Raw genomic sequence first — 16,369 nt, 5'->3', positions numbered from 1 at the left:
TATAGTAACTAGTGTGGGAAATTAAGGGTTTATTATTTGTTTTAGATATAGACATCAGGATAACACAGAAAAAGAGAGCTTGCAGGGCAACAAATAAAAAAATAGTCAATTGGTATTTGGACTGTAAGTTGTAATGTTACCACAAAAGCACATCCATCTTTTTTATTAGTAATTCTAAATGCATGAACAGAGACCTGTTCTGTTTTTCAGTGTACAGGTGTCTCTCCTTGTGGTTGTTAATACAGGTATCATAGTCAGAATATCATAGGTATCATAGACGGACATGCGACTGTAATATTATCTCGCCAACTCCTTCTGATATTATGGTTACAAAACAATTTATCTTATGTGTAAAACCAAAAATCTAGTTGTAAGTCACAGTACATAAAACTTTCCGGTTTCTTTCTGGCAACAGGTATCAGGAAAAGAGGGGGCATCAGAGCTAAGCAGAAAGAGGAGATCAGGTAAGGCTTTTTCAATTTTCAACTTGAATTATGATTCTTTTTCAAATCACACAAAACATTAATAATAGTATTAAAAAGACTCCCATTTTACTGCCATTTACAGGTGTAAAGAACAAAGTGCCCTCTGACAGATTCATCACTTTCCCAAATCAAACTTCCACCCTTATTCATACCTTTTTGATACTCAAAGGTACCAAGGTAGGCAAAAGCACTATGACATAATGAAACACTGACATCTCACTTAGATATTTTAGTCTCCTCATTGAAGTGAATGTTTTCTCTCTAAAAGTTGAAATATTCCTATTTTTATATGTATGCACGCAATTCAAATCAAAGAAAAAGATGAAAGCCTAAGTTTCCATATGTCTCTGTTAGGGGAGTATATTGTATTTAGCTCAAGAAGTTACTACAGGAATACCAAGAAATCACAACATGGCTGTAAAACCATCTGCAAAATATTGTATAGGACCGCTCTTATGCTGCCTGAACACTTCTGACCCATTGGAGTGTGAACAAGGGAACTGTGGGGGCGTCCTGTAGTGTCTGGCAATGGGAAATTGGATCCTGTGTGTTGCAGGGTGGGGTCTGTGTGGATCAGGGTTATTACGGCATATCCCAGGGATTCTTGATTATTAGCTGGGGAGTTTGGAGGCCAGGTGAACATATTTAGCTGCTGGAGGGGGTTGCTTTCTTTTTCACGGGGCTATGTGTTTAATGCACGATTGTTTAGGTGTGCAAAGGTTGTTAAGTATGAAACAAGAGGACCACAAGGAAGATTCATGCATGCACTGAAGAAGGATATGCAGAGGGTGACATAAGAGCATGGTAGGGATAAATTGAGATTGAGGGAGATTGTCAGCTGTGTTGACTTCTTAAAGGGAGCAGAAAACAGAGGAATAATAATACTTTCTGCTAAAAGGAAAGCAGGTACCCACCTTTTAAACCAGTAGCATGGAATACTTGGAAGGGCAAATGTTCAGAATAAATAAAATAGTGTTCATTTGGTGTGTGAAGTCAACAAAACCCACTTAATCCATAAGTTCTATCAATATATTTATTAAACCATTTTTGCTTCCCATTAAGAGAAAAAAAAATATTGCTATAGATGTACCCTTTCCCAGTCATGTCCTTTTTTTCCAATCAACAGTAGATGGAGCTAAACTAGATGGAAACTGTGTTACTGATCCTAATACAGTAACACAGTTTCCAAAAATCCTCTGACTTCTGCAAACTTCTTCACAGAGGCTCACCAAAATTAGAGAGAAGACTGGAAAAAGTTGCCTGGTCTGATGAGTCCTGATTTCAGCTGAGCGATTCAGATGGTAGGGCCAGAATTTCATATAAACATTAACGCATAGATCCATCCTGGCTTGTATCAAAAACTCATGATGATAGTGGTGGTATACTGGTGTGGGCCATCTCTTTATTACTACCCATCCTGTGATGGCTACTTCCAGCTGACAACACACAATTTTACAATGTTCCTATTATCACAAACTGGTGTCTTGAACATAACAATTAGTTCACTCAGATGGCCTTCACAGTCACCAGATCGTAATCCAATAGAGCATGTTTGAAATGTGGTGTATTGGGAGATTTCCGTCATGGATGTGCAACTTACAAATCTGCTATCATGTCAATATGGACCAGGATCTCTGAGGAATATTTCCAGCATCTTGCTGAATCTATGCCATAAAGAATTAAAACTGTTCTGAATGCAGGAGGAGGAGGGTGGAGGGGGTCCGGTACAGTACTAGAAAAGTGTAACTAAGCAAGTTTTCATCAACTTGTACTTCTAATTTTGCCTTCACACCCTCAGTCTGAAGTCTGGAAATGCTGACACTACTTGCATTCATGTCAGAGTACAGTCACTTGACGGAGCATGCAGTCAGACGCTGTCTACTACTCTCCTCAGAAAGGACATTTCTTCTGGTTCATTTACCCAAGACGAACAAAAGGAAGACTGCATGCGGTGTGTGTACAACCAGTTAGTCCCCCACAGTCTGTTTGAGCACCAGCTTCCAAAATAAATCATTTTAAATCCACCCCTCTCAGCTTGTAACTTCCAGCAATTGTTCATCAGGAGACTTATCTGTTGCACTGCTAGCCCAAAGGGAATGTCTCCCTTTTTAAAAGCTTAAATATGGAAACAAACTAAGAAAATTAGAGTTGCAATTTTATACACTTTACAAGTTATTGCTCTGTTACAATGCATGAGCTAATAGTTTATCATCTAATAATAAAATGTTCAATTCTTGCTTCCCAAATTTCCCAAAGTGAAATTCCCGCAGTCATAATCTAAAAATTGGTAGAAATAGATCAGTGCAGCCTTCAATATGATGTTTCCTTTTCGAAAGAAATCACGAGAGAGAGCAATAACTTGTCTGTAGCTTCTCTTTCTTTGGCTGTTTGTGACTTAAAGTACTGATAGTTGGCAGGAAATTGCTGAATTCTTTAGTTGTGACAGTGTGGTCTCAAACTCCCAGTTAGCATAAGGATTACCAGCATTGGAATGGCCAAGTTTCCCATGCTCTCATGTGCCACATCACAGTTCTCCTGCTATAGGTCGGAAAATTGGTTTACATTACATTTCAATTTGCCTCGTGTATCACCTTTAGCACACAACACTACTTCCGATCCAGAGCCAAAATGGTAGCTGTGGATTCCTGTTGTGGGCGGAAAGGTGAGGGCAGGATGTTCTTATTTACAATGCCTGCTAGTATGACCTGCAACAGCAAAGTGATTGTTGTTGTGATAAAAAGAAAACAGTCTGCGGCATATCCACACACTGCAGGGTACGGCCGGACAAAAGAAGATTATTTACATTGATATAAAAAGAAGTGCATCCTGTTTCTGACGTTAAAAATAAATCCAACAAATGTTTATTCTGCAAACCTGGGCAGATCAAGCTGATATCACAGTGATTGTTTGCACTGCATTGTTTTGTTTTTCTCTCCAGTCAAGATAAATGCAATTACCTTTAACCTCAGGTACACAGGTTGATTTTTATCAGTGTTGCACACAAAGGTCAGTTAAGTAAATAAATACATAGCGTGCTAATTTATTTTATAATTAAAAATTGCAAAATATGTAATGAATCAATGTTAACAAGAGCTTTAACTAAAGCAGACTGCTTTTAATCAACAACATTCGGGCACAACAGCCTTTCAGTTATGGCAGTTGGGATGTGGAAAATTCCTTAACACTAAGAGAGTACAGTGTGATAGTGGATAAAAAGTCAAAGATAAGAGACTTCGTGCACCAGAAGATTTTATTTCAGAAAGAAATTGAGACGGTTTATGCTTCTGAAGAGCATCTGCTCCCTACTAATAGGTGATTGAAGAACTCCCTTTATAGGTTTGTGAATTTAATTTGAAAACATACTCATTAAGACTCTAAGGTAGCTCAGTATCTCTAGTGTCTAAGGGAGCTTCTGCCAGGTATGAAAAACTGAGTGGAGTTTCCTAAATGATAAGATACGTGCAATGACTGCGTTTCTGTTGCATCTTTTTTTCCCCCCTGCACAGTTATAGTGGGAATAACTCAGAACAATGACTTACTGTTCCCCCTCAGTAGCTAAAATGAAGAAGTCGCCCCCTCCTCCCCCATCCTACCCCTCCTCAACAAAAGTGACGTCGCGTCCTCCGTCTGTGTGTGGCTCCATAAAACGTGTCACGTCTGGACGGCACTGTAAGTGTTGCACAGAGGCGATAGGGAGGAGATACAGTGGGTACAAGGCGCAGGAGCTCATTCATCTCGTTCTTGAGTCCAAACACAGCACCAGAGCTGAAGTACTTTTCACTTCAACTTTTTTATTTTTACCGCCGATTTAATTTCCTTTATTTAACTTTTTTTTCTCCTTTTACTACTTTTGCACCTGCCCAGAGGATAGTGCGCCGGTGCCGGGAGTTGGACTGCCGAGCAGCGCAGGAGAGCTCCCCCGCGAATCGCGTGCAGGCATATGGGGAAATTACTGCTGCTTTGTCCTTGCGCACCTGAACCTTTTGGGGATTCATGAAAGGCGTTTTATAGGCCAATTAAGACTCGCAGTCAGCCGGAATTTAAAGAGACAAACAGGGACTCGATTGCATTTATTTTTATCACAAGGTTTGCACTTTGGGGAAGTTCGCAGCATGGCACCACCTGACTGCTTCAACCGGGTCGCTGTCATCTTGTGTTTTTTATCTCTAACATTAGGTGAGTCATTCATGTTTACATACACCATATATTTACGAGTGAAAGAACAGACTTTCTGATTGTTAATTCCCTTCAGTGAATGAAAGACTGATTGCATAATATTTAAAAACACGAGATATGGTAAATGGCCTGTATTTGTATAGCGCTTTTCTAGTCCCTAAGGACCCCAAAGCGCTTTACACTACATTCAGTTATTCACCCATTCACACACTGGCGATGGCAAGCTACACGGTAGCCACAGCTGCCCTGGGGTGCACTGACAGAGGCGAGGCTGCCGGACACTGGCGCATGTAGGCAAACATGGGGTTAGTATCTTGCCCAAGGATATTTGGCATGTAGCTAGGAGGCAGCCTGGGATCGAACCACCGACCTTCTGATTAGTGGCTGACCTGCTCTGCCACCTGAGCTACAGCCATATATATATATGTATATATACATTACATTTGTTTACATTACATTTGTAATATATATATATATATATATATATATATATATATATATATATATATATATATATATATATATATATACAGCTGCCAATTTTTACAATAAAAGTTTTTAGCATTATTTTTCTTTTTCTTTTTTTATAGTAATTTAAATTTCTCCGGTGTTTAATTGACCTGCAACCAAGAGCTGATTTTGTTGGCGGGTTATTCTTTGATCCCAGCTGCGGTGTAAAATGATTTCTGTGTATGGATATGACCGCAGATTATTTGCACATTTTCGAAGATCATGCGCGAACAGAAAAAAAATCATCATTCTGCTATTGAGTTTGCAATTTTCACACAAGCCCCTAGAGGTCGTCTGTCCCTATTGTCATTGGGAGATTGTTAGTACGGTAAAATGCGTTGATTCATAACAGGCGATTAGTCGGGCTCTATATTTTAATATGACTGGATTTACTGAGATGAGTAAATGGTCTGTCAGAATGGTCTATTTTTGTGTGCTTTCTTAGATACTTTGAATATTTTGCATGTCAGTACTTTGTTATAAATTATGAAAGGAAAGGTTCCTGCAATTGGTATGTGTGCGTGGACAGGATTAAACATTGTGTCATGTTTTATCTGACAGTCCTGTCAACTCCATTGTCTCAGTCTCACGCCACAAAACCTGAGTAAATCTGGGATGTTCCTTCACCTTGTGCCAGGTCCAGTGTGTAACAGAGATACAAACTGAGGCTTCCTCACCACTTCAAAATAAACAGCCCATCCAAACAAAGGAAATAGTGTTCACATTCAACCTCTTTTACGGAACACACACACACACTGTGTTCTTGAGTAGGTTTCCTTCACTGTCCACTCACAAAGCGTGGGAAAGACGCAAAGAGGAGGAAGCGGATGTAGGGACAAGAGAGGCAGCCTGGAATTGTTCTGGCTAGTAAAGGTCACGGAAATGTGACACGCTACCTGAGCAAAGATTTCTTCCCGGAGCTCCTTGTGCTCACGTTCAACTATGTCAAACTTCATCCACAAGACAATAGCAAGGAGGAAAGGGGCTATTGTTTCAGTACAGGAGCCACTGACTGGTAGAGACATTAGTTACTGATGGTCGTCAAGGTGTCTCTGTTTATCCAGAGATGTGTAAGATGTTTTTTTTCTGGTGAATAGCTGTGAGAATGTCACGGTGTCATCGTTAACTAAGCAAAGTTATAAGTGACTGAGTGATGCGCAAGCATTCGACTGGGTTATTGTTACACAACATCCACCTATATCCCAGCAATTTTAAAGATGGCTTAGAGTGAAAAGGGAAAAAAAAACTGTATTTGCTGATTTCTTAATTTTTGACTTGCAGCTGCTTCTTATTCAAAATGAGCACAGGTTACATATGTTCGTTCTGACCTTTTGACACCAATTTAACTGAAGCGCAACAGCTCACACAAATGTCAGCAAGATAATCTTTTTTCAGTGGACCCTTCTGGATGTCACTTGAGATATGATGCTTGTAGGAATACTCATACAATGGAGTTTGCCTTTAAATGTAATGATATATATATAATTGAAATGATCACTTGTGTTGGACTGATTCTTTTATTCTGGGTTCTGAGTTACATTTAGTCAGATGACACCCCTGAGTTTAGGAAAGAAAATTGCCATGAAAATTATAACTGACACATCAGTGGCTAAGGAGATGGGTGAAATGGAAAGTGGAAGCTGTCCTTTTATTGTTGCTTATCATATACAACACTCTCTTTGTCAGTTCTTTCTTTTTCCTGCAGTGTAGACAGTCCTGTGACGAGAGGGGTTGATGTTGTGTCTAATTTGTACCAGAGTATTTTTTTGTTTCCTCCGTGGACACTTGAAAACTGGAAAATGGGAGTGATGACGTGTCAGCCAAGTGCAGTGGGGGCTCATTGCTCACTGGCAGTACATCTGGCTCCATGCAGGCAGTACACATCCTAAACACACACACACACTAACCTGGAGTGGAAGATTTACCAGTAGAGCAGAAAACGTCATTCCCCTACACTGGGAAATTCAGCTTTACAAATTGAACTGTGTTGCTTTTCTGGATTATTCCAGCATCTGTTCCATGCTAGACCTATCCACCTTGAACCAGCAATATATTTTCTTTGAATCCTGCATGGGATTTCGATTTCAAGGAGCTTCTGTCTGCCTCTTAGTCTTAATCATACATTATAAAACAGGAATCCTCTGGGTTTACTATTTAGGAGTCTCATGCAGGAGAACCCTCTTTGTTGGCTCTACACAGCTTCATATAACCTAGAGTGGCCACCCATCACGGCCAGATGTTCCTTTATTTTGTTTTTTTTTTTTGTTTTTTTTTAGAGGAGTCTGGGGCATTTTGCCTCCAAACCTCTAAAGGCTTATACACGCCTAATAAAAAAGGCTTTCTCTGTAACTGTTGTCTTAACCTTGCAGTTGGCAAAGTGTAGGGTTTTTGTAGGGCTCTGCATGTGAGAATGTTCCAGGACACAAGTAGCACAGCCAGAGCACTGTTAGCTGGTTCTTATTATGGCAGGTGGTCAAGTCTTGTCAAAGGTTTGATAAAGTTTGTCTTGAATATTTTGTCAGTCTAACTTGCAGTGAACTGTCACGGACACTTTTGCAGCAGGACAGCAGCGTGACCCCGAGAAGGTGCGATGTTTAGACCGCCCAAACTCAGATTTGAAGGATACAGATCAAGCTTAGCTTTTAAGTCCAGCTTCTTAACAGATGACAGCAGGATCGTATCCCCCTGGAAGGTAATTTCAGTATATTGTTGAGAGAAAATGCAAAAACGGGTTAGTGAATAGTGTATTGCATTTGTTTTACAATAGCTACCATAGCACTATCCATGACAGACTATTCACTACTGTTTCACTCTGTTTGCCAGGGTCACAGTATGGCAAAGCTGACTCATGTACTCTAGCGGTAAATCCGTCCTCGCCCCCTTCCACTTTTTGTTTGGATATTGATCAGGTTTAGCCTTTTAGTCTGGCTTCATAGCAGATGACAGAGTAGTATCATATACCATTTAAAGTACTTTTAACATATAATTGAGAGAAAATATAAAAATAAGTTAGTGTGTAGTACGTTTGTTTACATAAACTACCAGTGCGCTATCGTGAAATCTCATCGCAGAGGACTGTTCACTATTGTTTCAGTCCATCGTCAAGGTCACAGTACAGCAAAGCTGACTCATTTACTTCGTAATTCTCACTTCTCCCCCCATCTAATTTTGTGACAGCAGAAGAGCAAAGGATAAAGTGGCAATGATACGCAAAGGAATCGTTGGGCCCTATTCCCAAAAATGATTTTCTCTCTCGACTCTCAAGAAATTCGTGCCGTCTGATGATGGGACGGGAAGTACAGGGAGGTGAAGTGTGCCCTGTGCAAAAGAGAAGGGAATTCCGCACATTATTCCTTGCGCTTTAGGGGCTGTGACTTGGAGTTTCCTTTTCGGTTCAGTGACAGTACAGTCATCTGATACAGTAATATTTTTTTTTTTTTAAATTATTACACAACATCACCAATGAGCTAATGGCAGCATGCTGGTGGCATTTATATCACTTTTCTATTTAGCTTTATGTATTTTTTTTTAAAATTTGTAGTTTTGTAGTGTTTTAAGGTGTTTGTAGTCACTGAATTTTTTTAGGAGTTGTGCTCAAAGTATCTTCTTAAACACAAAGAGTATATGCTTTCTCTCAGGTCAGGAACATAACTAACAAGTATTATTCAAGATCCTTTGACAAAATATGGCTAAGCAGAGCATACATAGGCCATTATTTTCCATTGCAATGCTGAAAATCTGAATCATTTAGTCTCAGTCTCAGCCATTGTTTGGCCGTTCTTCCAGACTAAATATTTAATTATTTTCTTGACCACAGACATTTCTATTGAAAAAAATCCTGAAATCCATGCTGTTCAAAATTTTTGTCTGTATTTCCTGACCATTTGTCTTTTCCAAACACAGTGTCCTGTGCCATTTCCTCTAATCAATGCCAACCGAGGACAAAGACACAAAAATGTGATTCTGGTCTAATCTTAGCTAACCTGGCTCTGTGTCAGCAACCAGCTTGATGCTGTGTGAGTCAATTGAGATCATGCAAGTGAAAAAAGCAGAAGTCAGTCGGCCTCTCGCACCCTCCCTGACTCCCTCTCTGTTTGTTCCATGCCTGTCCTCTTTGTAATGGCTTTTAATGAGAACCAGCTTTGGGGCTCTTTGAACCAACTCAATATGAACAATTTCTGGCATTTTTCAGGCGATCTCCTGAAGGAACGCAGGGCACAGCTGTTGCAGGGGGTTAGGGTTGTCAGGATGCTAGCTAAGGTCAGTTCTGGGCAGATGGGAGTTTTGAGGATGGGTGTGTAGACAAGACAATGTTTTTTTCCTCTCTTCTCTTGTCTTTTTTTAATGGGCTGCTGGGGGCCCCTGCTGGTTCACCCATCTGTAGTGCATTACTGAAGAGAAGGACATAAAAAATGTGCTAGTTTTAAAAGATAAGTGTTCTGCCCGTGCAATTCAAGGTCAAGATGATGATTCTGGGTATGCTGTGGGACTTAAGCATTTATCCATGGGATGTATTTGTAACCGAGTCAAAGATTCAAGAAGTTGAAAATGCCATAATTAGTCTCAGTGGACTCTTTTAATCTGGACGAAGCGTTTTCATTGGGGTAAAACGTCTCATTACTCATCCGAGTCTTCAGTCTCTGCCCTGATTTAGACTTTTGCGGTGAACCTTTGCGGTGAGCCTTCGACACAACCGACGCAAGTGGCCGATGTTGCTGGCATTTATGCTTGCGGAGGTGCATATGTGTTCATTATTATGTGGTTGTGTCCTGCCTTTTTATATGCATGCCAGTTGATAGAAACAAAATGTTGACTCTTTGTTGTGGTCATTTTTGGGAGGTGGCAAGCATATTTGTCCCCCAGGTTTTTCCACTTCTTTGGAAATTCCCTCAGAATCTTTCCAATAGGTTTAGCAATCTCTTTCCAGGAATTTTCAGCGATTTTAAGTCCTCATCTTAAGCCAATGATTGTTCTTCTCTCACTGATCTTTTCTTTTTTAAATAACTGGAAAGGCACAAGAGGACTTAACGGTAATGGTCAGACCAATCACAATATTTGTAGCCTGCATTGACTCAATGTGCAGTTACATTTCTTGGCAGGTTATGCATAACAACAGTGCAGTATATGCAGTATAGCTGCATAATGACCAAAACTGGCACCATTGCCTAACAATAGCCCAGAAGCTCAGTTTCGTTATTGTTCATTGTCATGACCTCTGGACAATGGACATGAGCACATTTCACAGAAAGTTGCATTATAAGCATTATAAGTCTGTGAAAGATGGCAGTGGTTGTTCTTCTGTCCTGGATCACCTCTGACAAATGTCCAGGTGCAATAATTGCATTTACTCAGGGAATTCCCTGACTACAGTGGGGATAGTACTACCTCTGTGTTGCAGATTCCTGACAGCCATGAACTTGTCACATAGTGGTGCTAATTTTGGACATTTTGAAACTGGAAGAAACCTATTGTCAGCTGAGACTGAAGAAGTCAGTTGACTTAGTAATGAAGCATTTCTCCCACTGAAAACGCTGCATCTAGATGAACTGAGTCAACTTTATGGGATTTTCTTACCTGAATTCATGAGCATGTGTCAAGGCAGTAATAAGTATGGCTGAAAAAACATGATACATAGTGGGTTTGTTTATATTTGTTTTATTTGTCTTTGATTGATTACATTGTGATTGATGGTATTCTTGTTTCTTGTTATGTATCAAGGCATAAAAAATGCAAAGTAGAATGCCCTTAAGAAATTTGTCTGGCAGCTATAAATAAAAGCCATACAATTATGAACTGCAGCTTATGTGGTTGTTTATTGAGGCCAGGGCTCTTGATTTGTGTTCATATGCAGCCAAAAGTGTGTGGTTTTACGACATGAAAGAGTGCAAGCCACAACCCTTCCCCTCTGCTTAACCTTGGACAATAAAACAATGATGTTATAACATTTTGTGAGGAAGTGAATATTGAGTCCCCCTGCCAACACTGGCAGCGTCAGCTCATTCTTGCCACAACAGCTGTTCTGAATAATACACAAATGCTAGGAGAACGTGTGTGAGTGATTGTTTTTCTGTATTTCTGTGTGTAAATGCAGGTTTCCAGGTGTGTGGGTAACACATAAAATAGGCCATTATCGCCCCTTAAGCCAGTATATGCATCAAACACATAAACCAACATTATCCTTAACAACAGATCAAGGGTAAACTTAATATACTTGTTTTGTGTCCACAGTGACAGGCTGTTTAGGGATCTTAGTGAAAAGAAAGAAACAACATCTGGGACTGGGACTCTTTCTGGACAGCAGGCAGAACTACACTGTTTCCTATGTTAACTGTTGTTAGAGAGACCTCTCAACAGATTCTGCTGGCTCCACACGAGATATGTCCACCTCTGAATCAAACATCTCCACCCTCTTGATATTATAAGCACAGCATTCAGAGTAAAAAGTCACTAGTAAATGAACAAAAAAAAGTATTTGGTTCCTGCTAAATTGGACTGTGTTGACCTTTTTGGCATCGAGGCACAGCTGCTCCATGTATCATCCTCTTCCTCCCTTTATTCTATCTTTGATCACCTAGGACCCCGATCCATTCAACAACCTGCTCTCCAGCTCCCAAAAGTCCCCACAGTGTGCTCTCAGTGGACAATCACTTACACAAGAGGCAGGAGTAGAACTGGACAAAGTGAACCCACGCGCACAGCACTAAAGGCACATTACACAGCAGTTGTGCAATGGGGACTTCCCGCTGTGCTTTTCATTTTGTTTAGCATAACAATGATTAAAACATACCATTGAAGAGTTGGTGTAAATGTGTGTGTGTGTGTGTGTGTTTTGCAGGACATTTGGAGAGCGCAAACTCGCCTAGGATTCATCCCTCCGACAATCCAATCGTTCTTCATAAAGGCAATTTGTTAAACCTCACCTGCAGGTATGCAGTTGAAAGCACCTACTTTTGTTGGTTTCACTTGAAATGTAATCAAACATTTATGATGGTGGTGTATAACTCTTCTTAACCACTTTGCATTACAATACAACTTCATTTACTTTACCTTTGCTCTTCTAATTGCTGGACTTCAGACTCTGCGCTCGATATATGGCAGAAATTTTAAGGGAGAATTAGCAGGACGTCCCTGGTTCTGTGGACTCTTACTAGCTACAAAGAAGCTGGGACAGTCCCTGACCGGAACCAGCGATGGTGGTCAACGTTTATCAGTCTTCTGCCACTTCCTTTATGGAATTTAGAACCCAAGTGCATTCACATTTCTTAAGAATTTAGGGTATTGCATCATTTTTTAGGCCTTCAACGAATGCTTAGGAACTCATGTTGGTTTAATGTAATGCTTCCTTACAAGGCCATATTGTAAGAAGCCTGATGCGTAGAGCACTGTCTTGTTTTTTGGATGTGGATGAGAACTAGAGGTTCTGCTTGACCCAAAATTCTGCAGGCAAAGGGAAAGGAATGTGAGAAATGCTAGATGTTCCTCTGGGATCTCTTTAATGAGCATTTTAAACTGAATTCTGCATGGAAAGAATGTGTTAGTTAAGCACATCATTGAAGAGAAACATGTTCCCATGTGAAAGTTCAAACTTTTGGATGACTCAAGATGAACTTTAAATAAACTTAAAATGGAAATTAAGCCCAAAAGCCCCCAGGGATAAGCTACTAAATTTAGTAGCTTTTGTGGTTACTGCCAGATGTGACACCTTCTCTAAAAATAGATCCACTTTTAATAGAATTAATGGTTTGCTTTTTCTAATACCATTCGCCTCGCCCAAGATCTAATCTCATTTAACATTCTCTCTCATTTTCAATAATGTCAGAGGTCACGGTGTCTTCAGCTGGACACTTGCCAAGCGGTCGATCTCATCGCAGGGAGTGAAGGTGGAGAAGTGTGATTCAAGACCTCACCGTCAGTCTCACTGCAGCAGACTGATAGTCACACACCTGATTGCCAATGACACTGGGACTTACACCTGTAAATACACCAAGGATGGTTCAGACCAAATCAAATCCACCTATGTGTATGTAAAAGGTGAGAGCTAGAAACCGTTTTGGATGTATAATGCTCAAATTATGAGGTTCATAATTTAAGAAATTACCCAATGTTAGAAAAACTGAACTCTAAAACTGAAAATTGTTCTTACATTTTGAACCAAATGTTTTTTTTTTCATTCAGAAATTTAAAATGCACGGAAGATTTGTGTTTAAAAAAAGATTTCAAAGGATGATTGTTATCTCCTGATGGCAGCTGCAGGATTTAATATTGAACTGATCTCACAGACGGTGATATTGACAGTATTGAACCGACAAAGAACAGTGTGGTATTTGCAAGACATAAGACACAAGACACATCCTTTATAGAAGGAAGAAAGAGTGAGTTAGGCAGCAGGATGTAAAGGACCATGGTGTTCAGGGTGTACCCTACCTTTTTCACTATGTCAGCTCCAAAAGGCTTTATTTTTTTAATGACATGGGAAGAATGTGCAAAAAAGCAAGCAAGCAAGACCTGCTTACTAAAATCTGTAGTTGCATGCATTAGATATAAATATAGAGGCGGTTATTGCTACCTTTTTTCAACTGGAATCCTGACTGAGGTGCCACAGGTCTCCATCTGAGAGAAAAAAATAGAGAAAGGAAGTGGTTTCTGTGGTGCCGCTTATCCTCTCACCTCTTCTGGAGGTGAGAGGATAAGCTAATTGCTCGGGAAACCCTGGTCATTGACCATTTCCTGCTTCTGCTACTGTTTTCCTTGTAACAACACTTCCCTAAACCTCACATGGCACTACATACACTTATATGACTGGATATTGTACTGGGCAGCAGAGAGTAAATTCCAATATCAGCCAATGTGACCAAAGTGGTTTTATATTTTGAAAAATGTTGGTATAAAGTTGCTTAATATTGGTCTACAACTATTATAAATATAAAGCTAGCTTTAATTCTTCTTGTGCTTTTTAAATGACTTCCACAGTTTACCTTCTGTGTCCTATTTCAAAAATCCTCAGCTGTTTGTTAATTTTTGTAACTTTTTCACACCACTAATGTTCGACCTTCCTTCAATCACAGACTATTTATGTAGCCACAGCGTTCCCACAGACTGACTGTCCTTATATGGCCAGAATTAACCAATCTGAGATTTGATCTCTTTTCTGAATCTCTGTTGAATACCCTGACATGCTCTTTTTCACTTGGTAAACCTCCTTTTCCTAGTGGGTCAAAGGTTCTGGAGCCTGTCTCAGCAGACGTAAGGGGTGGGGTACACCCTGGTTATGTTGCAAGTGAATCACAGTGACAGAGAGCCAGAGACTGGGAGAAAACACATGCACTTCTAAAACAAAATATGCACAAACCACACTGGAGGATCACAGCCAGCTGGCAGCTATGAACCCATTATCCTCCTGCTGTGATGCAACAATGTTAACCACTGCACTTTTAAATTAAGTTGGCTTATTTTACCAGAATCTGAATAATTTTACTAGAAAACATGGTTTCCCCGAAAAACAACTTGTGATGGGCCACATTTAATTTGAAATGGTGTTTCTGCCTGACCTGTGTTTAAGATGTTGAATTCTTTTTTTCAGATCCCGACCAGCCATTTGTGGAGCCTGTTAAAAATTACGTTCTTGGCATCTACAGGCACGAGACCAGCCTTGTTGTCCCGTGTCGGACATCCTCACCTGATATTGATGTAACACTGACAGGGGTAGGGTCTTAAGCACCATCATGCTTTTATAAATGCCTTCATAGTACTGTATATTATAGTAATACACAGTATTCTATAGACACTGCTTAACATGAACTTCCAGGAAACTCACACAGCACGTCTCCCGAGAGCAAGATTACTATTAATACCACAGCAGGGTATCCTTACCTGTTTTGAAAAAAATGTCCTTCCACTCCTTGCATAGGGCATCACAGTGGTTCTCACACCCTCTGTGTGTTAAATCATTCTAGCACACAGAAGCAGACCGGGGACAGTGGCTTAGCTATGGGAAGCTCAGGGGCGGCAAAGCGAGTCATCCTGTCTGCTTCCTCTAAGAGCAGGAAGGTGTTCCAAGAGTGCTTTTCTCAGAATAGCTCATCAGGCTAAATTTAGTCTCTCTGCTCTTATAAACATCAGGAAACAGCAGAAAAGTTGTGTCCAGTCTTAGAAAACAACAGGTAACAGCATAAGACTGTTTGATCTTAGTAGGCAGCGGTTGAGTACTCCCTTGTTTTCCAGTGCACTTATCTATACAACTTAAGACCCTGTTAGTACTTGATGATGTGCCTTTGTGGCCTTTTTGTGCTTTTTTGTGACATTTTGTTTCATTGTTTGCGATTAATATATGACTGTGTCATAGTGCCAACTGTGCATAATCACTTCTGACTCTAATGCCACAGATAGTACTGGTGTGACCTTCCTGTTATTAATAAATGCATGACACTCCTCCTTCCTCTTCATCTTCCTTCCTTCCTTCTCTTCCATTGCCTCCAATCCCAGTCCTTCTTCTGACATGAGAACAAACAGCAGCAGGCAAGGACATCCTTTCCAAATGTTATTTCCCTAATTGCATAAATTAATGCAGCAGTCACATTTACAGTGCTTGTTACTGGGAATACTGGTTAAAACGGCAGGATACATGACTGACAGTTCACTGCACTGTTACCTGTGCTATTAAGCAGGTGCAAAACATCGCACAGACTTTGTACCCTGGAGCTCTCATTAACACTGCTTAATGTCATATCTGATTGCACTGGACATTTACGTTCTTCTACATTCATCTCCTTCTGGTAATGTCTAGGAAAGTTCAGGGCTGTCATGCATGTGTTATAAAACAGCTTAACAGATGTGTCCCCAGCTGAGCCCGGTGGAGCATGAGTTACGTGTTAAATGAAGTCATGCAGCTTCCTCTTTAGTCAGTCTGGCTCAGTGACCTATATTTGGCATCACAAGTGTCATCAAATTAGTTTTGCCTTTTTCATTACAGGCGCCAAGTTTAACTGAGAAGGTTACAAAGGAAATGGTGTGGGATCCAATGGTTGGGTTCAGGATCCCCTACGCTGCCTACGATTCATACAACGTGCTGGCATGTCATGCCAAAGTCAACAGTCAAGTGTTCAAGTCAGAATACCTTCCTAGTAGACTGAGTGAGTCTGTTGCTTTCCTGGTGACATGACTTTTAATTGTTTTTAACTTTCTGATTGTTTAAGGTTTCA

At 40.3% G+C, this 16,369-nt stretch overlaps 1 protein-coding gene across 2 annotated transcripts in view; it reads left to right on the top strand.

Moving 5' to 3' along the window:
- The first annotated feature begins 646 nt into the window (after nt 1-646).
- Nucleotides 647-16,369, top strand: part of kdrl (kinase insert domain receptor like) — a 47,443-nt gene continuing 31,720 nt past the window's right edge. Inside the window, exons 1-5 of one of the 2 annotated variants that reach the window (XM_040015758.1) lie at nt 647-662; nt 12,007-12,097; nt 12,991-13,202; nt 14,752-14,873; nt 16,141-16,300. In XM_040015758.1, the coding sequence (XP_039871692.1) occupies nt 16,174-16,300 (127 nt within the window). In that variant the 5' untranslated portion in view covers nt 647-662; nt 12,007-12,097; nt 12,991-13,202; nt 14,752-14,873; nt 16,141-16,173. Of the gene's footprint in view, nt 663-4,144; nt 4,662-12,006; nt 12,098-12,990; nt 13,203-14,751; nt 14,874-16,140; nt 16,301-16,369 lie in introns of those variants that run through there. The other variant, XM_040015757.1, reaches the window with a different exon arrangement.

This window comes from Simochromis diagramma, unplaced genomic scaffold, assembly GCF_900408965.1.
Source record: "Simochromis diagramma unplaced genomic scaffold, fSimDia1.1 OVJJ01000685.1, whole genome shotgun sequence".
NCBI lineage: Eukaryota > Metazoa > Chordata > Actinopteri > Cichliformes > Cichlidae > Simochromis > Simochromis diagramma.
Note: the sequence above shows the minus strand (reverse complement) of the source record. Positions and strands in the feature narration are given on the sequence as shown.